Here is a 23,633-nt window from a genome sequence, read left to right as displayed (position 1 = left end):
TATTTGAAATATTATAAGGTAGGGAACAGGTGCAGAAGCTGTATAACTGATAGTCCACAAGTTATATAATAAGAATTTTAAAAAGTACCTAAAAAGTACCAAAGGTAGCCATAATTATTATTTAGAAGAGCCATATACAGATAAATTTGGATGGTAATTATTGATACACTGATGTGCATGCATCTCGTTAACGTTTTAGCTGTTTCTGATTTTAATAAGCCTGCTTACTGCATATATTTCTGGGTACCAATGAATGCACAGCTACTCCACAGAGTGTTTCTTTACTTTATCTACTCATGTTTGGTTTATTTATTTGTTTCTATTCTTATTCACGCCCTTTAATATATGCATAGACATCGCAGAGCTGGGAGGAAGAGCATATTAAGAATTTATTCACTAAAAGGAAAAAAATAACAAACCTCTTCAAGGGATGACGATAGAGTGGGAAGGAATTAATTATAAAGCAAATACATACTTACATAATCCCCTAATATATATTCATGTCTATGTACATGTTGTTTTCATAAAGAAGGACACTGCTATGAAAAATAGGTTAATGTACCTTTAATGCATCAAGTTCCGGGTACAAGCCGTGCCGCACATGCGCAAAATTGAATGTTGTGGCGGGGAACGATCACGACAACAAAACTTTTGGACTGTTGACGCACAGTTTGACTTTATATCTTGAAATAGAAAATGGTTGAAGGGCCGGGATGCACATTAAACGGAGAGAAAATCCGCTTAAAAGTCCAGAAAGGACAGAAAGTAAAAGCGATCAGAGGCAGTCTGACAACATCAGCCGTAAGTAACCTTGTGAGACTGTATGTCACGGTGGAACAAGTTATGTAGTAAATTTGGCGTGTAGGCTAGCCACCTAGCTGTTATTAAAGAAGATCAAAGACAGCCTTCGTCTGTGCTTTTTTTCTGCTAACTGGCTTATATCCCTGTACAGAAAAACAGCTCCGAGACAAACGCCTTCCCCTGTTTTTATGGTTGTCAGTACAGCGGAGTGGAAACCCTGGGAAAGGAGCTCTTCATGTACTTTGGTCTACGTGCTTTAAGGTAAGCGAACAACTTTTCTTTTCTTTTCTTTTCTTTTGCTTTCTGTTTGTATAAATGTCTAGACATTTTCTGTCATTATCAACCGACTGTATGTGCACCGGAGTCTGGAGGGATGTCACCAATGAATGCTGCATTCAGTGTTTTTGAAAACTGTGACATCTGGGATTTTCTTTTCAAAGTGAAGCACATTTTTCTGAATAAGCCGATTAGCTTGCTGCTCTTTGATTCAATATTTGAGTCATCCCACTGTAAGCAAAATGTGTATAATTTGCAATATGAATCTATTTATATGATCATGCACTACTCTCATAAACAGTTTAAAAGATGGACATAGCTACTGTGCTGTCACCTAAGGTTTCTGAAGATCGTATCAAGATGAGTGTTTGTGCTGTCACGATCTTGGTGTTTTGAAACCCAATATGATGCGTGAGTGGGGCGGGTCTGATTGTGAAACCCCACGTTCACTGGCTAACAACTTGTCAATCATAAATCGTTAGCCAAAATACACATAGTGTGACCAAAAGTTACAAAGTAGGCTTATTATTAATTTATTTATTTATTTGTTTTAATTTAATATGATCCAAACAGAGCGACTGAGCCTGTGAACTAAGCAGGAAAGTGTTTACAGTGGTCATATTCTAGATGTCAATAGGACTGGAGTTATTTTTGCAACTACCAGAGCCACCCCCAGGTGGCTATTAAAAAAAACAAAAAACAAGTGCAGGTTTAAGGCACTCCAGCAATGGTTTCATTTTTTTCAAACCCAGAAGCTATGTCCATCTTTTCCTATCTGAGTTTCTAAAAAGAGCAGTCATAAAGTCTACAATTCTAATCAGTTCGTAGGAGGCTCGGGTTAACTTACAGCTTTTATAAGTACTACAAAAATGTATTTTTTTTTGTGGCAGTAAAAGCTAAGCTATTTGTTCCCTTGTATTAAAGCCAGTTATTGGTTGGTTTATGTGTTTTGTGTTTGTACACAGCACAGTGTTCAAATCTTCAGTTGTGTTTTTACCTTTTGCCAATAATGGTGATAAGGAGAAATAGTCAATATGGATAATTTTGTTAAGTATGTTTGTATGTATTTATTTATTTAATCAAAAAAAACTAGAACCAAGTGGTTTTTGGTTATTTAGTGAATAGAATAGAATAGAAAAACATCCAGATTTTCAATCAGACCAATGCAAAAAACGACAGTGGTTGCAGTAGTGTAATTTGGAGAGATAGCAACTACAACAGATATTACTGCATCTACAGGAACATATTCATTCATATAATGCCACCCTAACTGTGCTCATATTATTTTTTTTAAATGAAAATGTTATTTTGAATAATCATCATTGGACAGATAGATTCATATCTATGTAAATGAACTAGTGAGCTTTGTTGTGCAAGGCAATGACACCTTGCACGATAAGTTTCCAAGGGTAGAGTTTCCATCCACAAGACCATGATCCTGTGATCGAGTGTCGAGTGTAAAATGAATCGAGACATGCTGTCTTTAAATGAAGTTTGCCTTTTTTTTTCTTTGTCTTCCTTGCTTTCATCCTCTAGAGTTCACTTTGGTATGAATGGATCAATGCGAATAAACCCTGCTGAGAGGAGGGATAGGAAGGACTCCACTCCTGTGCTGGAAATACACCTTACTGACGACACTGTGTGCTTCTTTGACAGCACAGTGGAAATAAGGTAACAGGGACACCAGCCCAGCCTAGATAGATTGAGGTGACAGGAGTTCACCTTGGGCTATGAGTCTCATTGAGTGAGTATGTCCTACATTAGGCTGTGTCTGAAGACAGTGGCCGTTGTTGCATGAAAAACGCAGCCTTTTTGGCTCAGCATTTGTCCCGACCATTGTCTGTAAGGTCCTGTTGTAATGCTCAGCAGTCAGGCCCACATTTTTTTTTGTTCTGTGTGAAGGTTTCACCTATGTTACTCCATCCCATAACAAACACACCTTACAGAATATATGAAAGAAACAATTTTGAAAAGTGTAACCTTGAGAGCGCCAGTTGACCCCGTGGCACACTTCCAATAACTGTCGCTATATATTTTCTGCCTTTTTCCATTACTACAACTGTGTATTTGCAGGTTAACAGAAGACTGTGAGCAGAGGGTTAGGGCCATGGAGAGTCTGGATGTATGCTCCTCCAAGTTCAGCTTCTCCCACTCAGAGGAAGCAGTGAGGAGCCAGAGTAGCAGGATGCTTTGCGACGTTCTCCTTGACCAAGCCGTCATGCCGGGAGTCGGCAACATCATTAAAAACGAAGCCCTGTTTGACTCTGGCCTCCACCCAGCCGTGAAGGTATGGAAAAGATGATGGATTGTGTTCAGCAGAGGAATACAAAACTCTCACAGAAAAAGTTTAAGCCCTTGTATTATTGAGTGATGTATTGCAATGAGGTGGGTAAAATAGGGAAAAGACAAACAAGCACATTGCAGCACAGATATGCCTTTCCCTCTGTGCCTTTTGAAAATGGAAATATTTTTTACTTTCATGAATGTACATGGTCCTTATTGCAACCCGAGCCGGCTTTTCTCGATGATTTATAGCATATATTTATCCTAAAACATGAATAAAATATTTTCTAATCCTGATCTGGAAATGATATCACATGAACTGTGAAGGATTCAATACGTCACATGGCTCTTTGGGAATATTTTTTTGGTAGGCAAACTATACAAGAAAGGTGTAATTTTTGAGTGGCCTATTTATTGCAGGTAAAAGAACTTCATAGGATGAATACTTCTATTACTCAAACATTACTAGGGGCTCCAATCTGAAATGAATTTTTGCCCTCCTTAGAAAGTTTTAGATAGGATATGAGAATATAGCACACTGAAGCAAAACATTAATCTAGGACTTTTGGCCCCTTCTTCTTCTGGGACCACTGAATCTTTATGAGCTTCTCCTCTATTACCAAGCCCCTAGGAGTCCTGAAAGATCAACAAGTACTGTTTTTATACACTGTCTGAGCCAGAGACAGCTTCTTGGTGGCTGGCTATTTTTCCCATTACATCAATTTAAAACAGTCTTTCTCATTCCCATCTGGTGCTTTATTGTTTATGTGCTTGTAGTATTGATTTTGATTGTGAAGTGCTATTTGTCTCTGTTTTAAAATGAAAGGCTACACAAATAAGGTTTTGTCTCCTTTTTGTGAACTGTAACTAAATGTGCTCTGTCATTTTTAGGTTCAGCAGCTGACAGATGAACAGATTCACCATTTGGTGAAAATGACTCGTGATTTTACTCTTCTGTTTTACAAGGTTAGGCATAAATCACAAGTTGGTCTTTTGGATCTGAATGGGATCTGTATGGGTTTATGTTGATCTGCGCACATTTAAATTGGGTATTTAGCTGCTACCTCATTTAGAGTCACTTGCGAGAATAGATTAACTAAAAATCCTGTTTTGCCAGGAAAGGAGAGCAAAAGCCAAAGCCCCACTACCTAGAGAACAGAAAAAACAAATATTGCTTTCTATACATAACAGAGAAGTGAGGAAGGGTAATCTTTTTCTGTTTTCTTTATCCTCATACTTTTATTTCTTCTTGTGTGCCCTCCTCATCTCTGTCAGTGTCGCAAATCTGGCTCTCCCCTCTACAAACATTACAAAGTCTACAAGCGTTCCCAGTGCGGCCAGTGTTTTCATGTCATCACAGTCTGTCGGCTTGGAGATAACGGAAGGATGACTTACTTCTGCGAGCATTGTCAAGAAGGAGATCCCAGCAGAGTGAACATAAGGTACAAACCCTTGTAGACCATTATGACTGAGCAGGTATTATTCTTCTACAGGCTGCTCCTTTGAAGGCTGTAAAAATATCCGCCACCAATTATGTTTTAACTAAGATGGAGATTAAAAATGTACCTTGTTTTTTCTCAACAATGCAGTGCATCCTTCTTATCAGTGATATCCATACAGGGATTAGTACCCATTTACACAAGGGATCACCACAGTGGATTATCTGCCTCCATCTCACCCTGTCCCTAGCATCCTCCTCTGTCACCCCAAACCTCTTTATGTCTTCCTTCACTACATCCCTGAATCTTATAAGTTGTCTTCCTGTTTCCATCCTGCCTGGCAGCTCCATATTCAATATCCTTTAACAAATATTTTCACTGTCCCTCCTTTACACATGTTCAAACCATCTCAGCCTTGCCTTTCTGGTTTGGTCACCAGTACACTCAACCTGAGCTTTTTCTAAACCTGTCCAGTCGGGCTGTGCGATATGACCAAAATCTCATATCCCGATATATGAATTCTATCGTCCGATAACGATATAAATCACAAAAATGTAACATTTTCTGTAAATTCTGTGAATCTCGGGCAGCTCGTCTTGCGGGAAGTGTTTCCAGCTGGGCGTCATGTAGCTGGAGTCGAGTGTTTTAACCGATGCATGAAACTATACATTTTTAGACATAAGTTGTAACAGCCGCCGTTTTCTTTGTGAGTATTTATTACACGGCGTGCTGCGGGGAAAAGCCTGTTCTAACGTTTGAGTCTAAGGTTTATTTTTTAGCACCTGGCGGCTCTTTGTTAATTCTCATCCGTAAATAATCTGCTCTTTCACGTGATTCAGTTTATTTTGGAAAGTCTCAACAGGATCTTGAGCTTTATTGTGAAAGGTTTATGTGGAACATAAACAAGCAGACACGCGATGCTGTTACCGTTGTTGTTGCTAACGACAACGCATAAAAACAGGTGCTTGTCCATTCGTAGTGTGGTTATATAAAATATAAGAGAAAGAGAGAACTTTAAGAAATTAATATAGCCACTTCAGTGACCATCAAAATGATGAAAAAATATTGCTGTAAACAGTTTATTTTGCGACACCACGAAACAAACAATAGTGTAAAATGAAACGATAGACGTTTTTATATCGTCATCCGATATATATCGTTATATCAAACAGCCCTACTGTCCAGTCTGGTCATCCCCAGTGAAGATCTTCATTGGGATGTGTTTTTGTTACCACCTCTCTCCAAATCAGACATAATAGCAAAGCATAGCTTTTTAAATTCTGTTACACATCACTGATTTGCCACTAAAACTCATCTGCATCCACCTGCACTCTCTTCTTCACCTCCATTGTTTTGCACGGTTGACCTCATATATTTAAACTCATTCACCTTCACAATTTCATCTCATTACACATGCATCCTGTCTTGCTTCAAATGACATTCATTTCTCTTCTCTCTAGAGCATACCTCCACCTCTGCAGGTTCTTTTCCACCTGCTTTTTACTCTCGCTACAGATCACAATGTCATCTACGAACATCATAGTCCACAGAGACTCCTGCCTAGCCTCATATGTCAACCTTTCCATCACTATTACAAACAAGAAGGGACTTGGAGATGATCCCTGATGTATTCCCACCCCCACCTTAAGCCCATCTGTCACTCCCACGGCACACCACACAACTGTCTATCTGCCCTCATACATGTTTGTCACCACCCTCAGATGCTTATCTGCTACTCCCGACTACCTCCCTGCACTACCACAGTCCCTCTCTTGACACCCTATGGAATGCTTTAATTCCACAAAGACATCGTGCAACTCTGACCTTCTCTTCACTTCAATGGCATCAACACTCTCAAAGCAAACATTACACCTGTTGTTGTCTTTCTTAGCATGAAGCCTTACTGCTGCTCATTGATTATCACCTTTTACTAACCTAGCTTGAACAACTTATTTTCATATCTTTGTAGAATGGCCTGTCAACTTTATCCCTCTGTAGTTACTACAGCTCTGCACAGCATACTACCTTCATTAAGCTGCACATTTCCATCATCTTTACTTACATATAAGATGAACTTAATTCTATTCTCTGTTCTGTGAGGCTCACCACAACAGTCCCAGTTTTTCTTGCCCACTCCTGCAAAAAGACTTCTAGTCTTATAGAATTCTCTGGGAAAACCTAATTTTAGGACATACTGGGAAAAAGAAATCAATAAAAATCTTTTGTATAAATGTTGGTTATATTATGTTTGAAAATGTAGGACTATCTGTCTTTCGAAAGAGCATCCTCATCGCCTTTTGGAATAACGATCGAAAAACATGGTGTGGCCACTAAACACTAAATAGCCGCTGAATAGATTTACAACAAAAAGCGCTGGACTAATGAATGGAATAATAAGCAAACAGTGAAATATACTGAACTACATAAAAAGTTCACAGATAAATGGCTGTTTAAACACATTCGACTACAGGTGGTTTTGATGAATGGGATACTTGAGTCCGTTGGATAGGTTTTTGGTGGTGCATCGGATGAAAAAGGTTTGGAACTTGGGAGTCTAAGAACTATGAGTGGAAATATTCCAGTGATAGAATAAAGCGACAATTCCTCTTCTGTTACAAAATATGTACCTTTTGTATTTAAAATGCTAACACACTAACTTATTAAACATATATGGGCAGTAAAGAAACCAACATAGTAAAGCTAGGTGTCATTTTTCAGTCTTTTCATAAAGTTCCAAAGCTCTTTAGATAATATGTTCAAATTTAGAGAGGCCATCTTTGCAGGCAGATGGGCTTGGCAGGGAGTGGGAAGTGTTATGAGGGAAATTAATGCGCATATAAGGCTGTGTTTGCCAGACAGGGCACAGGCTCAACACCTCCTGGGCTGTGTTTGAGCAAAGCTTTGCGAGGGGTTAGAGTCTAAAGCCCTTACAACGCATTACACAGCTGATGAAGCAATCTGTGAGAAGTTTCCTGAAAGCCGCCGCTACTTTGCTCCTCCATGACTGTTGGCGCTGCAGATTTACCCTCTTGTCAAACATAGTCTAGCTTCATGTCAGAGCACTATCATGTACGCTTGGAGCAATTATATAAAACACATTTCATTCTTGCCTGTTTTCTCCTCTGCTTGAACTGTAATTATTTGCCTAGGTAAAAGTTTCATAGGTGTCTACATGGTTTATATCTTAATATATTACAACTGCTGTTGTAATTGGGTGACTACATTTCTGAACAGAATTGATCAGAATCGTGTTTATTTGTGCAGACAATCCCAAAAAATATGATAATTTAGGAATTATTTTACTGCTGAAAAGTTACATATATCTAAATAAAGTGACACTTACTTTTGAAAGTATAATATAGCTACGCTGGCATTTTATGGCCAATTATACATGAAATCATAATGCACCTTCATATCAAGTGTTAGTCATTTCCATCTCACAAAGTTAAAGGGGAAAAAAAGACTGTCACATATTTATCCAAGAACCTTTTCAAAAAAGTCAAACAAAAACCAGGAAACTAGGTACATAAGTATATCATTATCATCATCATTAACATCATTATCTCCCACTCATGACTGATACAGGGGTCTCTTTTGACCTCCCATTATTTCTTAAATAAGAAGCTAATTGAAATTGCTCTTTCAAGCAACCATTTTAGATTGTTATTGTCTCAATAATGTTCATTATGTCATTAAACAAAAGATGCTAGAGTCTCCAGGATACAGGACAATAAGGAAACAAAATGGGCTGATTCTGAATTCCACCTTAAATCTTATAATGACTGAAGGTGACTTTCTGCTTTAAAAAAACAAACTAAAAAAAACGTTCCCCCATGAGCCATTGTGATAACACATAATGGCTATCATTTGATCCAAAAATCTTTTCTTTATTAAATTAAATGAGCTACCCAGTCTAAAACCTTTCTGAAACTCATGAAGAACTCATCTTCATACTCATTTCACATTTAACTTCATAATGTACAGTGCTTAACAAATGTATTAATAAACCCTTCATAATAACCCACATTTAAGAAATCGATCATGTCAAAATCTCTGAGAAGTCAGAAATTAATCAAGAATAACATTCAACCATTAAAACTATTTTTTCTGTTCAGGGATGCAATTAAATAATTGTAATCTAAACTATAATAATTTTCCCCCACTTTTTAGTAAAACAGTAAATTTGACAATTCATGGATAATAAATTTTTTTTATTTGAAATAAAAATTTCTTTTCATTAAAAATGTTGCACATACATGGCCTAACCATTACAGAAGCATTAAAAAAAGGGGGGGATTACCAATACTGCTAATTTAAAGTAGCTGTAGCATAAATCTTACACTGGGTGGTGATCTAATAAATGTCATAAGCAAATGGTAAATGGTAAATGGCCTGCATTTGTATAGCGCTTTTCTAGTCCATAGGACCCCAAAGCGCTTTACACTACATTCAGTCATCCACCCATTCACACACACATTCACACACTGGCGATAGCAAGCTACATTGTAGCCACAGTTGCCCTGGGGCGCACTGACAGAGGCGAGGCTGCCGGACACAGGCGCCACCGGGCCCTCTGACCACCACCACAAGCACAACGTATATAGACTATAAAATAGAAACTAACAGAACAGTAGGATATTATCACAATGCTGATACAGTATAATTGCTATTCTTAACATTTTGGAATATAATGAATGTTGCAATGAATTTTTTAACTGCTAATTGTGTCCCCAAAGTTAAACTGTCAGTATCTGTTTTGGGGTTAACTTGGCATTTACGTATTTCTGATAATATAGCAATTAACAAGGACAAATCATTGAAAATTAAACATCAAGCAACTGTTGCTGTCTACATAAAAGAAATTCCCATTTAACAGAAATTTACATTTAACCATTACATTTGCATTCAACAACCCTGCTGTTTTTAACTGAATAATAGCTTAAACAGTAATATCTTCACCAATCTGTCTAAGAGTGATTGCAGTCAGTCCAAGTCAGACTGTGACAGGTTTGTTTTTGTTTTTTTACATTTTTTTGTAGATACAAGGAGGTTATTTTCCTGTTTTTATTGGTGCGACTGGTCCATTATTTTGCTCTGAATTAGGAGGTAGCTTTGTCAAACTAAGTGTGTCCAGTGTTAATGTTTTTTTTCAGTTATACAATATATGGCAATGCTATGCTGCATCTATCCCACCCCTATTCTAAACTATATACAACACAATATATTTACTTTTAATTTTTAACCACTTTAGAGAGCTAATAATTCCAATTATTCTCAACATGTGGAACAGTAACATTAATAATACAAATGTGACTCACATTTAGTAATGTAGTAAATGTATGTCTGTGGAAACGCCACATTTTTGCACAATAAAATTCGCAGCAGCAGAAGTACATTATAATCATCACCGTTGCCCTGCTTTGTTTATTTAGTAAGCTTCCAGTCCGAAACAGCCTGATTGGTTGGGCCTGCAACAGAACCAGTGATAATGTGGCTAAGAAAGAGGAAGAGGACTGGGCCTGTCAGCTCTGCACACTCATCAACCAGCCAGCAGCAACAGCGTGTGATGCCTGCCTCACTCCAAGACCCAAGGGTAAGTGAAATGTTCTGTCTTCATAGTCACTCAATTGGAGCGAATAAAATGTCTTTGCTAACAAGAGATAAAACAGTAGCTATAGTTTTGCTGTTTAGCTGAATGATATCTTGTACAGTTAGACAGCGATGCTTAAGCACTTTTCAGAAAAAGATGGAAAATGGCAGAGTGACACTGCAGCGAGGCGACGCAGCTTCTCTGTGTGTGTTTGTATGTTGCAGTACGGATAATGAGCATGTCTGTCAGTTGGCCATTTAGTGTCTGCAAGAAATGTCCTTGTAGTGTCACTGTTGCTGCATAAAGCTACAGTTGAAGGGTTTAAGGGTTAGTTTGTATTTTGTATACAGTCCAGTTTTCTTAATTAATAGCTGATTGAACAACAGAATAGCTGTTAACCCGAGGTTGTGCTGAGCTTCAAGGACATGGACACGTTGCTATGATGGCTTCACTGTGTACCCTTAAATTGTTTTCCTTTTTTGTAATATTTTATTTGAATTAAGACTACCGAGTCTTTTTATGTTAATCATTACCAGAACAAACCCCTTTAGTCCAGTGGTATTAGATAGTAAAATATTTCCCATTTTGGGAGGATGGGAGTGGGATTTGAATCCTTAAGTCCAATATAATCATCTGAGTTTTAACAAGGTTTAAAGGCTACGTCACATATGTCAGCGTCCATCTGGACTGTTTAAAAGATGCGTGTGAGTAAGTGAGAATAGTGGTGACATTTTGAGGTTGATTTAAATGAATAACAGACACTTATTTCTCCATGGAAAGCTGACTGAGCACACTCGCTCTTTCAGTAATACCCTGATTTGCATATGTACAGTTATACATTTGCAACGGACCCCTGTGCATATCCTCTGAATCAGTTGGGGGTTAAGGGCTTTGCTCATGGCCACTTTAATGGTAGCTTTTGAGGGACTGGAGAGTGATATTTATTCACAGTTCCTTGTTAATGACTGTTATGTCAGGCTCCATAGTCCATTACTGAAAACATTTTTAAAGCTTTTGATACGGTGGTTCATTTTGCATGAGGGCATTTTCAGCACCACATATTGTGTGACATTTCATTTGACTACACAGCACGGCAATATACTGCCCACTGATAAATGATACGGCAAGCTAACCACTTAAAACTAACAACAACCTGCATTTTATGGGTGCAGTCGGTGCATCAGAATGAGCTGCAGCTGCTGAACATGAATTGAGTTTCTCTCTGTGGCTCCATCTCCCCAGTCCACACAGATGACATTAGCGTTGAAGCATCACCCTTCACTGCTGATTTGATTAAATACCCCTGCACTGCCTTCAAGAAACCACAAGAGGAGCTCAAAGTCAACTGGAGGTCTGCATTTGGGACTTCCACCCTTGTTTTCTCCGACTTAAGCAAGAAGGCAAAGCCTGCAAAAGTCCCGCTTGCCCAAGCCGGGAGTCATTTGAATTCCTTGGCGGCAGAAGGAGGTTTATATAAATACAGTGTTTGCCAAGGGACAACAAGCCCCAATTATGCCTCTGGTGGCTGGCAGAAGCAAAGAGCCGAGCTGTCCGATGGGGAATCACTGGCCTCCTACAGTCACACATCCAAGAAAATGAGAATTGATCACAGCCCCTTTCCCAGTAACAGTGCTCAAAATGGAACCTCAAACTCAAGGTGAGTGAATCTCTTACTTGGATATTCATGGGTAAGTTTTTAATAAGAGAAGGTTTTGCAACTTCAGGGAAATGAGTGAGATTTAAGAAGGGAACCCCCAAAATTTAGTATTTTAATACAAAACACACACACACACAGTCATGGTATGATACTAAACATACTTTTTTTTTTTTTCCAAAAACACACATCAAGACAAAATGGTTAGTTTGCTAATTAGTGTTCATGTGACAGCTTTGGCTGTGTTATATTTTCAGTGCATTTCAAACTGATGACACTATCTCTATACTCCTGTCAGTACCCACAAAATGGAAGCGACAAGCCGTGCAACCTCCATTCCTCTCAGTCCCAGTGCCCCTCGCTGTGCATCCCATCGTCGCCCAGCTGTCCTCAGAGTGGTCCACAAGGAGGGGGAGAATAAGGGACGACAGTTCTACTCCTGCTCGCTACCCAGAGACACCAAGTGTAACTTCTTTGAGGTGAAAGTGGAAGGCAGCTTATCTGTTTTCGATTTGCTTCTCTTGTTTTCTAGCCTTTGCACAGTCTGTTAGCAGTCTGTTCACTAAACACTTAAATAACTGAAATAAAAGTTTACAACTGTACGTCCAAGCTAACCAAACTTTATTTTCACTGTTGCAGTGGGCAGACTTGCACTTCCCTTCTTGTCACCACGGGAAGCGCTGTTTAATGAGGACTGTTCTGAAACTAGGACCCAACAACAGCAGGAATTTTTACACCTGCAGCTTTCAAAAGGGGAAACAGTGTGACTTTTTCCAGTGGGCCGAGAATGGACCAGGGGTTTCCATCCTACCTGGTTGCTAATGTCATATATTGCTCCCAAGTGAAACCCTGAATCCTCAATGTTTATAAAAACAACTTGATATAGAAATGGGGTGGATGACTGGATGACAAGTATCAAATATATCAAATATACCCTTGCTCTATATTCCCGTCCATTTAAGCTTCTGACCTTCAAATCATGGCCAACTTTGTTCGTACCAGCTGTAATAAATCTCTAATAAAGTCTGTTTCAAATTATTTGGTATTATGAGTTTACCTTTAATTAAGACAAATCCAAAAATGCAAAACCATCAACAGTTAAAACAGATTTTATTTAGCAAATAAATGATCATAAAATTTGCATGTATAGTATTAATTCTAAAGATATCCATACAGTTATAAATTATTTAAAAGCAATCAACAGATTTTAGGACTGGTGTGTTTGTCTCGGAGTTTGCTACCATGAAGTGGAACTTGTCTAAGCCGGGGACTTTGTTACAAGCTGCACCTGCAGAGATGAAGAGGAAATTGAAGTACTGCAGGAACACAAACCTTTATAACCCTCTCTCATTAAGACCCCATTTAGTTGTGACATGAAATTCGACTTTTAAATGCATATGCTGTTTGACAATGAGAATTCTTATAACCTGTTAACATCTGTTTATCCAGGTGTCTCATTCAGACCTCATTTTCTCTGGTGCCAAAGTAAGAAGCAGGTGGTAACGAAAACATTGTGGATGTAGGGTAAATGGATACATTACTTAAAGATGAAAAGGTTGTCTTATTTGAACAAGAAGAGATGAAGGGTGTGCCGCTTTGGCTGACACTCTAATTTCAGACTTTGTGGTGGTTGACCTGAGAACAAAATAACTTCTAGGGTAGAACAAATTTTGTTGGAGCTGATGAGTAAAGGTAAAAGAAACAGAAGTGAAGACAGCTTCATTTAACTTTAATGTTGCTGTGATCTAGTTAAACCCTTGTACAAAAGATTGCTACAGCAATGCCTGAACTTCATTAAGGCTGCTATTTCTCAGTCCCAGAAAGCATTTGCTTGAAAAGTATGTATGCATCAAGTATGCTTTTCAGCATACTTAATGTTACTGTTTGTTAATGATATTATAGCAGTAAAATATTGTTTTAAAGCCACTGGATTATGGTTACATTTTTAATCTTTAAATTTTGAATTGTATCTGTTCAGTTCAGGTCTAATTTACAAAGGACTGCCTTGTTATCATCTCCCTCTCAAACATGTTTATGATAAAGTTTTAAGTGAGTATTACTTTAAAGAAATATGTATACATTTGTCAGTTTTTGTGCCAGTACTCTGGGCAAGGAACTGTACGATTTGTAAACTCCAACACTCACCATAATGCCCTGTTGTGTTAGCACATATGATAGCTCCAAAGAACTCAGAGTAATGCCTCTTGATTCTGGAAATGGCCGACTTGCAGGCTGCTGAGGGATCCACCCCGGCCCTCATCAACTCCACGGCCAAGTAGCTGTTGGCAGGATTACACGGAGCACACATGAGGCAAACTAACAAGTGCTGTCAGGGCCTCCAACCAGGATCATGACAGTGATGCGCTTGAAGTCATAACATGGGATAAAATAACGCAACAACCTGAATAATTACTTAATGGGGAAAAAGAAGGATTCCTGCCTCACTCTATGGTATACAAGAACATAATGCACAAAAATTAACATGAGGAGCATTTGTATTAATGTACCATTACTTTTAAATTATTTGCTCCATCCAGACACTGCTGGTGTCATTAACTCCATTAGCCTTAGGTCAATTGTACAAAACAATGAGTGACACACTGCAAATTTTCTATAATTGACCTCGGTGAAAGTATGGGGGGGTTTTAAATGGAAAATTTCCAAGAGCCTTGTTCCTCAGTGAATTATTCTGACAGGACAAGTACAATCCTGCATGCTGTTTTCCAGACTGCATTGCAAGAAAATTAGTTTGTGTTAACACATAAATATATATATATATATATAGTGCATCCAACATAGGAAATCATCTCATAGTCACTTAAACATTTAGAATTCATGGATAAGCAGTTTAAGAATGATTCCAACACAGAAGGCAACCGTTTCTAAAATGGCCTGGTGCTGCTGCAATTTGACAGCATAGTCCTTGGGCAGAGTTGTAATCAGACATACCAGGTATAGAAACCTGGGCTTTGAAAAGGGCTTTCTTTCACTAGTAACACGGTTCTCTAACCACCCAGCAGTTCCTGGAAGTGAATAATAATCTGATTGAAAATGGGGACCCTTCAGGTTGTGTTGTGCATGCGTGTAGCTGAATGTTAAGCTGGATTCAGCTCAGTATGTGTGCACGCTAAACTATCCTAGATAAATAAAGCTTAAAAAAAATAACCCTTCTGAGACAAATATATTCTCACAGCCTGGAAACAAACAGTCGCTTTAGTGAAATCTCACTTCAGCTGTGGAATGTACAAATGACAGTTTTGGGGCAACATAGTCACACCTCCACTCTTTATAATACTATTTTTGCACTTGCAGCTTGGGGCTCAAGCCCAAAGTTGGCTGTTTAAAATCAACACACGTCCCATATGTCGATATTCTCTTTGAAAAAATAAATAAATAAATCTGTCAAGGAAAAAGCCACCCAACAGTCCTTTTATTTAAACGGTAGCTGGGAAAAAAGTCACAAAGAAGTTTCAAACCACACGAGATGTCCTAAAGAATTATAAGTACAACAACAGAGTAACTTCACATTGTTTTCTGGAATAAATATAACACCTATTTTGATTTACTGAAATAATCTATAGAGTGAAAGTAAATCTCTTCCCACCCCCTTAGTTACACTTAAGAATAAACCCCTCTAACATGAGTTATGTTGCTAAGTAGATTATTTTTTTCCTGACACAAAAGACAAAAAGCGTATTTATTATTTATTTAATAATAAAATGGTTGAGGTACCTTGGTAGAAAGCGCATCATGACATCTCCATCTCCAGTGGCAGCAGCACCACCAGCTAAGCTGTCTACGTAGGCACCTGCACCCACTATAGGAGAGTCCCCGACACGACTGCAGGACAGGAAACATGAGCATGTAAACACAGTAGAGTGCCTCATAAAAAGTACACAAAAAAATATGCATCTGGAGCTAACCCTGAGCTACAACCCTGTATGTAATCTTATATATGGATAAAAAAAAAAACATTATAATGTACATACCCTGGAACCTTGTGAGTTAATCCATTGGTTGATGTACCAGCAGCCGCATGGCCATCACGATCAAGAGCGATCATCCCTGGTGCAAAAAATAATTGATTCTGAAACACCAGCCACCTCTTCATAGGTTTAAAAAAAAAAAAAAAGGGGGGGGGGGGGGCTAGACAAAGTAATTACAAGCTCCCGTGTGAGCTAGTGTCGACACTGATTAAATTTTTCGAACACACCATGAAATATCCCAGTAGTTCCAAGCACACTGATCAGTAATATATAACTCTAGCTCCAACCCATTAAACTGGGAATTCATGTAGAAGCAATAAGGAATATTTATTTTTGAGTAGTATTTTTGGACAGAAATACAAATTCAAACTCTAGAAACTCTACAGAAAGCCTTCTTTATGTGGCCCATTATACAACTAAACATATTTTCATACCTGTCTGGTTTCAATGAGGTAGTTAAATACTAAATTATAACATGCCTAAGGAAAGCCGACTCTGTGTCAGCTGGTAAAAACCTACCTATGGTGTCATGGGCATGGATATTAGCATGCCGTGCCCTCTTGCTCTGTTTCCACGTTGCCTTCGGCCTGTATGGTCCACAGGATTTGGAAGGCTCTGGACTGACATTCTTTCAACAGAAGACAAAACTGCATCACTGTTTGCATAATGCTATTATCCCAAGACTCAATTACTGTAATGGCACACAAGCTAGACATGCTGATCTGCGAGCACTCTGATTTGCCATGATTTAATTACATAAAACCATCAGCGCTATTGTCACCAAGTGGTTTGGTATTTAATAACATACAGTAGGGAGTCTTCCCTGTCTTTCAGTAGTCAAACATGTCATGGTGAGACACAGACAACCTTTTGGACCACCTCAATCTTCTGGATAGTGTGTCAGCACAGAGAACAAGATGTGGATATCTGTCAGAGCATGGGGGTAGTTTAAGAAAGGGCTCCCTGCCTCTAACTCAAGGAGTCTTGTCTGCTGATATGAGTGAGTCAACTGACTGCATAGAGTGGTGTGAAAAGTTCAGTGTGCTCCTTTGAAGTTACAGGTAAGTGGAATCCCTTTGAGTTGGGTGAACAGCTGTAAAACCTGTGACTTTTGAAAACCCCTAACAACATTTGTGCTTTGGGTGCAGGTTAAATTTAACACGTGGACTAAAAAGGTCTTTTAATACAGAATGTTTAACAGAAGCAACTTTACTTCTTTACATTTTGTTCATCATGCCAAAGCTCGAATGTGTTCTCAAATTGCCTGTGCATTAGTAACAAAGCAAAGTGCTATATTCTATTCCAATAAGGTGAATTTAAAACCCTTTAAAACATCCAAGGACCCTTTAGGGTAAGAGCAAGTGATCAGTGTTATCTATTCCTCCACTACTGTGAAGATGAACTTTGAACAGGCACTTCTTGTACTGGGCTGTATAGCTAGTTTAAATTTAATCAGTTGAGCACTGGATACTCTGTAGACAGATAACAGCTGATTTAGTTTGGAAATTTGGGGAAGTTATTGGCGAAATTAACAGGAGCATTCTATAGAAAAGCAACACTGCTGTAGGGCATCACCTCTACCACAAAAGCTGGCTCTTTTATGAACTACTTTAGTATGCTTGTCAATTGTCCTGTTTAATATCAATCTTTTAGAAGCAGCACGCCTGTAGCCAACACAAGTGAGAAAAACACACAGCCTAAAACACACACACACACACACACACACACACACGCACCTTTCGATAATTAGGTTGGCAGCTGCCCTTCAGCCACTCTGAGAAAATATTCACAGATTTGTTGGTAGTCAAGTCTTCTGCAATGAAGCCCATGTTTTCAGCAAACACTGAAGCTATAAAAAGAGAAGTAATACTTTCAGGTCAAGTTAGACATTCTGGACCACTCTGACCTTGGGTTATAACAAAAAACAAAGGGTCACAAACAAAGGAAGGACTTGAGGCAATTCCATCTCATTTAAACTTGTCGCCTTGGTTTTTGAAGGTGGACAAGAGGCCAATGTTCTGAATGCAAGTGACCTTACTACTTCCTGAAGAATAAAGGTTCAATAAGGATTCGCTGGATTGTTAGGATTTCTCGACATATGAGCTATGTTATTTGATTTAAAAATACTTTACATTGGGGAAGAAAAAAGATTCAACACTGGCCTCCAGATTCCTTTAAATGACTTGCATACCAGTGTGCAGTTCTCACAATGTGCTAATTTAGTGGAAAAGGAAAAATAAAAACTCTTGTGGTTTGGAATTCTCTTTATGCTCAAGACTTTTTACTGCAGGTCACGAGGTCTACAGATTAAAGATTAAACCGTGTCTGAAATTCTTTGGCTCTAATAAAACTGTATGATATTGAACAAATAACAAGAATGTGAAAACAATTCCTGCCGACGTAAACCATAATAATACCTGATTCTCCCACTAGCAATGTGTGTTCAGTGTGCTCCATCACAGCTCTTGCAACTCCAATGGCATTCTTGATTCTTCTCAGGTCTGCAACTGCTCCCACCTCCATTGTATCACTGCTCACAGAGAATCCGCAGAAAATAAACATCATTTCTGGTTTACTGGGCACAAACAGTATCTGCAAGTCATATATATCAGTCATAAACTAGTGTTAGGAATGAGTGCACGCTCCAACAATAGGTGCATGCATCACACACTGCCCTCACACTGCTAACCCCCTGTACCCCTCATAAATAGTTGCCCAGAGATGAACACAATGTTTTTCAGCAGTAAGGGAGTGTATGCACTGACACACCTGGCTTACTCAGCGGTGACTGTAACACACCATTCTTCAGCTAAATCCAAATAGAGAAATGCCTGGAATTTTCTCTGAGAGTGTGAGTGAATGGAAGCTAATTTTTAAGGGCTGCCCTTTGCGGTGGTAGTGTAATAGGCTACATTATACTGAAATGTGTTTCTAATATTTATCAAAAGAAACTAAAGCCTCTAGAATTTCCACAGAGCTAACTCCTCCCTGACACAGTATCAGAAATTCAACAATTTTGCAGAGCTGATATTTATTGCCAGACTGGTCTGCTGGATTACATTAAATTTTATGGTTTAGATTCCAGCACTCCGAGGCTACAATACATCTGCTGGTGATACCTACTGGATTTCTTATGCAGCTATATTGGATTGTGTGGAGCAGACTATCCTATCCTCGCAATGTATTCATGACTTTGTAGCCAAAAAATGTCAATTTCCCTGCAAAATAAAAGAAGCACTGTTCCACAGAGAAATAACAAACAGCTTGCCGCTTGGTTTTGTTGCAAGATTACATTTACTTCCCATAAAAACTTCTGAGTGGGTAAATGTAATATTTTAGGACATAATAATTGTTAAATGTTCAGATCCTACTGAGACTGTTTTATTGAAGAACAAGTTACAGGAAAGAACCAGTTAAGGCTCGTAAAAGCCTTAACTAAACTGTAGGAGCTTAATTAGCATGGTCAAGATCTAAGAAACTCTCTTTTAAATATATGTAATTTCCAGTTTTAAAAAATGCAATCAATCCTATACTTATTTTGGCTCAGGCATTCATTACATACTATTAAATCATAAGATTTGGGGGGAAAGCTAGACAAATAGGAGCTAGAGAAAAACGTAACAGTTTTTAACTGCATTATCAATCTTTATTGCTTAACTGTGCTGTTATAGAAGTGGCTTTTTTTTTTTTCTTTTTTTACCCCATGTTAGATTTTTACTAATAATAAAAGCACAGGACATGTCCACGGTTTACCCATTCATGATCAATGCATCCAGCGTGGTCTCCCCAGACTCATCTGGGCTCCCGCCATAGCCTACACTACCATCACACTGCTCCATTTCACAGCGGGCACAGCCTCTCTCCACTGCATCCAACACTGAGCCACCAGACTGCAGGGCACTCCATGCTGCAGACACAATGAATCAATCAGCATGCAATATACTGTACAATGAAACAAATGCTGTCCCCATGACAGGAAGCCTCTGCCAGTCACATTTTGCAAGGGTAGGATGGAATCCCTCTGTCTAGCAAATCTGTTTGACAGAATTTTGACAAAGACACTGCTGACAAAGCCTTGAGAGATATCTTGTACATTTGGTAGTCAACCAGTGTAGCATTTGGCTGCAAAATTTTACAGAAACACTTGTCAAACAAGTGTTTTGTTTGGTTATCTTTTGTTGTAGGGTATAGAACTGAATTGATGGCATCTGCTTGTCAAATTTAAAAATCTATGAGCTAAAGTTTGTCTTAGATGACCAGTACAAAACAGAGGTATTAAACAGAAAACACACTAGCATTTGGTCACTGATCCCCCAAGTGCCCATGGGGGATCAAAATACCAACTGGTAGCCTGCCACCAGCTTGCTTCTAAATTCATTGTGTTCAGCACCACACATATTCTCCCTCTTATCATTTATGACTTATCTCTCTTGAAATTCTATTCTCAAGTTAGTGCTCTTGTCTTGAGATATAATTCTTTTTTTCTTCATATCAAACTCTGCATTACATCCTTTTCTTTTAGAAAATGCTGCTGAATGGAAGAGATTAGCCTGCTATTGTCATCTGCTTCTGTAAGCCCCCAAAGGAAAGGAGGCCTGCATGGGCGGATCAATAGCCGTGGCTCACAGACTACACCTTTAAATATCTCGCCGCAAAACAGATAGCTGGGTACATTTTTCATTTTCATATCCTCCTTGGGGAAAAGAGGTGATATGCATCTGATAAATGAAAGGGCATCCATCTATCAAATAGTGAGATTTTTAGTTAACTTTAATCATCTACAGGTCTGAGCTGTTGCTCAAAATATGTTGAATACCATTTCTATCATTTTTCATTTTGAGCTGTGCACCTGGTGAAAATCCACTTGACGGATAAGTCCCAAGCAATGCTGAAATATTTTCAGTTTCAATTTGAACATGTCCAATGTATCATCCAGAAGGAAATCAAATTGAGTATGGGCAGACGTGGCAATGGCAGCTAAGAAGCCTAGCAGGTTCTGTCCATTTCGCAGTCCCATCTAAGCCGCTAATGGCCTTACATACTGTATGGATAAGCTCCATGTGAGTCACATGAATACAGCAAACAAACAAAAAAAACAGTTCTCCTCTTGGAGAATTTTGTATGCATTTTCTTGCATTATAATGCAACAAAATCATAATGAACACAATGATTCTTGCAAGTGATGACTAATATGTACCCATAGAAAAGCCTACAGTCCTACAGAGCAACAGCAACCAGCAAACCTTTGCATTTGAGAACCAATGGCTGTGATTGTCACCAAGTACCACGATGCCTGCTAATTAATACAACATGACTCTACTGACTTTAACAATAAATTCTGCAGCTAAATAGAATTATAGACAGTTATTTTTATTTATAATTTATGTGTCATTTCTGAAAACCAAACTAATACTCTGAGAAAACTGTCATATTAGACTCAACAGGAGTGCAGCTGCTAAATCCAATTTGTCCTTCTATTCTGAAGATCATGAATTACCTTATGTTTTGTTTGTTTATTTTTATTTTTTTGTCTGCAAACCTACATAGCTGTAACTTTAGTGAAATATTGCACTAAAACCCACAAACTCTCTCTCCCTCTTTCTGTCTGTTTGCTCACAAACTTCTCCTTTAAGTGATCAGGAGTTGAGCAACCAAAACTGGTGCACAAGTACATCTTGTATCCCTGAAGGTTCCAATCGATAATAGATATTATGCATCATGTCGCTTTGCAACCGTACTAATAGGCTATTTTATATTATTTAAATTTCAGGACAAGATCTGATTTACTAAATATTGAATATTTCCAAAGAGTGATGTTTACACTATCAATATAGCATTACATCATTTGACACATTAACTTATGAAGTTAAGTTTACTGTATTAAGGAACTTGCAAGTATGCCATTATGAACTGAATGGGGTTGGCAGCTGGCTAATGAGTGTAGTAGTAGGCTTATTTTTATCTAATTTTTTTTTTTAAATAATTAGACAGTTGACGTGGCCCCTTAATCATACATATGAACACATTTCGCCGTAGATGAATATTTAATAGCTCATATTTATCATCTGTTATTCATATAAACACCATCTACCCACCTTACCTTTTCTTACTTTTCTCAACATGATTAAGTATATCAGTTTGCCAACAGTATAACAGACCAAACAATACAACAGCATGGATATACACTAGTATGTAAATTATACGTTAGGACACTTACAAGTTGGATCTCAATTTGAAAGCGGAAGTATAATACAGAGCGCAACAGTGGTATAAATTCAGTGGGCTGCAAAACCCCTCGTGACAAATCGCCCACTGATTGTTAAAGCTCAGCCAGAAAACAATCGATCAGTATATATAGATTTATTTTTTTTATTTTGGTGTGTGTGGATTCTGTTTAACTGCAATTTTAGACCACAGTGTCACGTGACTGGGCTCCAGCCTGAATGAATCTTTCTTTTTTTTGTCTAACACAATTCATAGTCGTGTAAAAGACTGGCCTACCTGCAGCCGCTGCATTCTTGAATGGCCAAGTATTGATCACAAGAGGTAGCGATGCATGTCCAAGCGTTAAAAGCGACGTTAAAGTGCAAATCAGTAGAAATGTAAACATTTTGTCCTGTCGATGCATGGATATTACTACAACACTTTTATCACTTCATTGCTATATTCGCGCGGTTACCATTTACAGCCCCATAAGACGTTAGAAAAACAAACACACAAGAGCTGCTTGAAAAACACAACTCGTGTGTTTAATTAATCTCGCATTTAAACTTCCTTGTTGGGTCACATGCTGAGTGGGTGGGTTTTTTCCATTAAAGGAACAGTCATGAAAAGCTCACGTGAACTGTGTTATCTTATGAATAATTTTATTTTTTGTCTTTTTTTATTTAAATACTTCGAAGGGGGACAAATATTAACTATAGAAGTAATATTGGCTTCAAACATGAAAGAGAACTTGTAAACCTCTTTTGCGACAGCTTTCACTTGTTAGAAAAACCAGCATATAGGAAATAGTTTGGAAAGTACTGTTGTAAATTTACAGTTTTCTAATATTTAACAAGCTAATGTGCTGCTTACTAGCACAATATTGATTCAGACTGATTAACTTTGTATGCGAGGAAAGCTAACGCCTGCTATCGTGCTAATTTGCTAGACTAATAACATCCAGTTGTATTCTTGCAGCCACCTGACCTTTTTATTGGCTCCATTACTTGCACCAGTGCGTTCAGACTTGACCGCTTGAAGAGTGTGTCTAAGTATTTGCTGCTTGTGCTTTCAGCCATTGTTGTTGTTTGTGTTAGAAGGTTTAATCTCAGGACAGTCTGTTTGTGCTTGGCAAATTTCAGCAAGTTGACAAAGCTGCCCCATAGAGCTCCCCTTGTTGCTGGCTATTTTCTCAGGCTATTTTCAGCTTTGCCTGCTGTGTTGCTGCAGTTATCTTGACACATATTCAGTTTGTTAGACGTAGGGTATACAATATACATTTGTTGCAGGACTTCTATGGTTGTCTCTCAGTTTGCTCATTGTTGGTGTTAGATAGCCTTCTGTTATCTTTATCAAGCTGCTGCATCTGCCCATGTACAGTTTTTTCCACACATGCAGAA

The 23,633-nt window shown here is 38.4% G+C and overlaps 2 protein-coding genes across 2 annotated transcripts; one reads left to right on the top strand and one right to left on the bottom strand.

Moving 5' to 3' along the window:
• The first annotated feature begins 346 nt into the window (after positions 1 to 346).
• Positions 347 to 13,063, top strand: neil3 (nei-like DNA glycosylase 3). The gene is made up of 10 exons (XM_082558365.1): positions 347 to 801; positions 953 to 1,062; positions 2,614 to 2,748; positions 3,151 to 3,364; positions 4,252 to 4,326; positions 4,636 to 4,802; positions 10,232 to 10,392; positions 11,632 to 12,046; positions 12,342 to 12,522; positions 12,683 to 13,063. The coding sequence occupies exons 1-10, from the start codon at positions 697 to 699 to the stop codon at positions 12,863 to 12,865; spliced, it is 1,746 nt and encodes a 581-aa protein (XP_082414491.1). The 5' UTR covers positions 347 to 696; the 3' UTR covers positions 12,866 to 13,063.
• Positions 13,064 to 13,136: 73 nt separating this feature from the next.
• On the bottom strand, positions 13,137 to 22,870 carry aga (aspartylglucosaminidase). Its single transcript, XM_082558379.1, has 9 exons — positions 22,531 to 22,870; positions 19,783 to 19,936; positions 18,447 to 18,559; positions 17,766 to 17,878; positions 16,549 to 16,657; positions 16,033 to 16,108; positions 15,776 to 15,883; positions 14,189 to 14,322; positions 13,137 to 13,331 (listed from the first exon to the last, which is right to left on the bottom strand). Exons 1-9 carry the CDS (start codon positions 22,655 to 22,657, stop codon positions 13,231 to 13,233), a joined length of 1,035 nt encoding a protein of 344 aa, XP_082414505.1. The 5' UTR covers positions 22,658 to 22,870; the 3' UTR covers positions 13,137 to 13,230.
• Positions 22,871 to 23,633: the final 763 nt, after the last annotated feature.

The sequence above is a fragment of the Aulonocara stuartgranti genome (genome assembly GCF_965226115.1).
Source record: "Aulonocara stuartgranti genome assembly, chromosome: 2".
Classification (NCBI taxonomy): domain Eukaryota; kingdom Metazoa; phylum Chordata; class Actinopteri; order Cichliformes; family Cichlidae; genus Aulonocara; species Aulonocara stuartgranti.
This window is presented reverse-complemented; position numbering and strand designations above follow the sequence as displayed.

What these genes read in the sequence shown, in the direction of transcription:
- neil3 (XM_082558365.1), top strand. Translation starts at nt 697, where the DNA reads ATGGTTGAAGGGCCGGGATGCACATTAAACGGAGAGAAAATCCGCTTA. An exon ending in TTTGGTCTACGTGCTTTAAG is followed by an intron (nt 1,063 to 2,613) that starts GTAAGCGAACAA and finishes TTCATCCTCTAG; the next exon opens with AGTTCACTTTGGTATGAATG. An exon ending in CCAAGTGTAACTTCTTTGAG is followed by an intron (nt 12,523 to 12,682) that starts GTGAAAGTGGAA and finishes TCACTGTTGCAG; the next exon opens with TGGGCAGACTTGCACTTCCC.
- aga (XM_082558379.1), bottom strand. Translation starts at nt 22,657, where the DNA reads ATGCATCGACAGGACAAAATGTTTACATTTCTACTGATTTGCACTTTA. An exon ending in GATGCATTGATCATGAATGG is followed by an intron (nt 18,560 to 19,782) that starts GTAAACCGTGGA and finishes CTCTGTGAGCAG; the next exon opens with TGATACAATGGAGGTGGGAG. An exon ending in TTAACTCACAAGGTTCCAGG is followed by an intron (nt 15,884 to 16,032) that starts GTATGTACATTA and finishes CCTGTCCTGCAG; the next exon opens with TCGTGTCGGGGACTCTCCTA.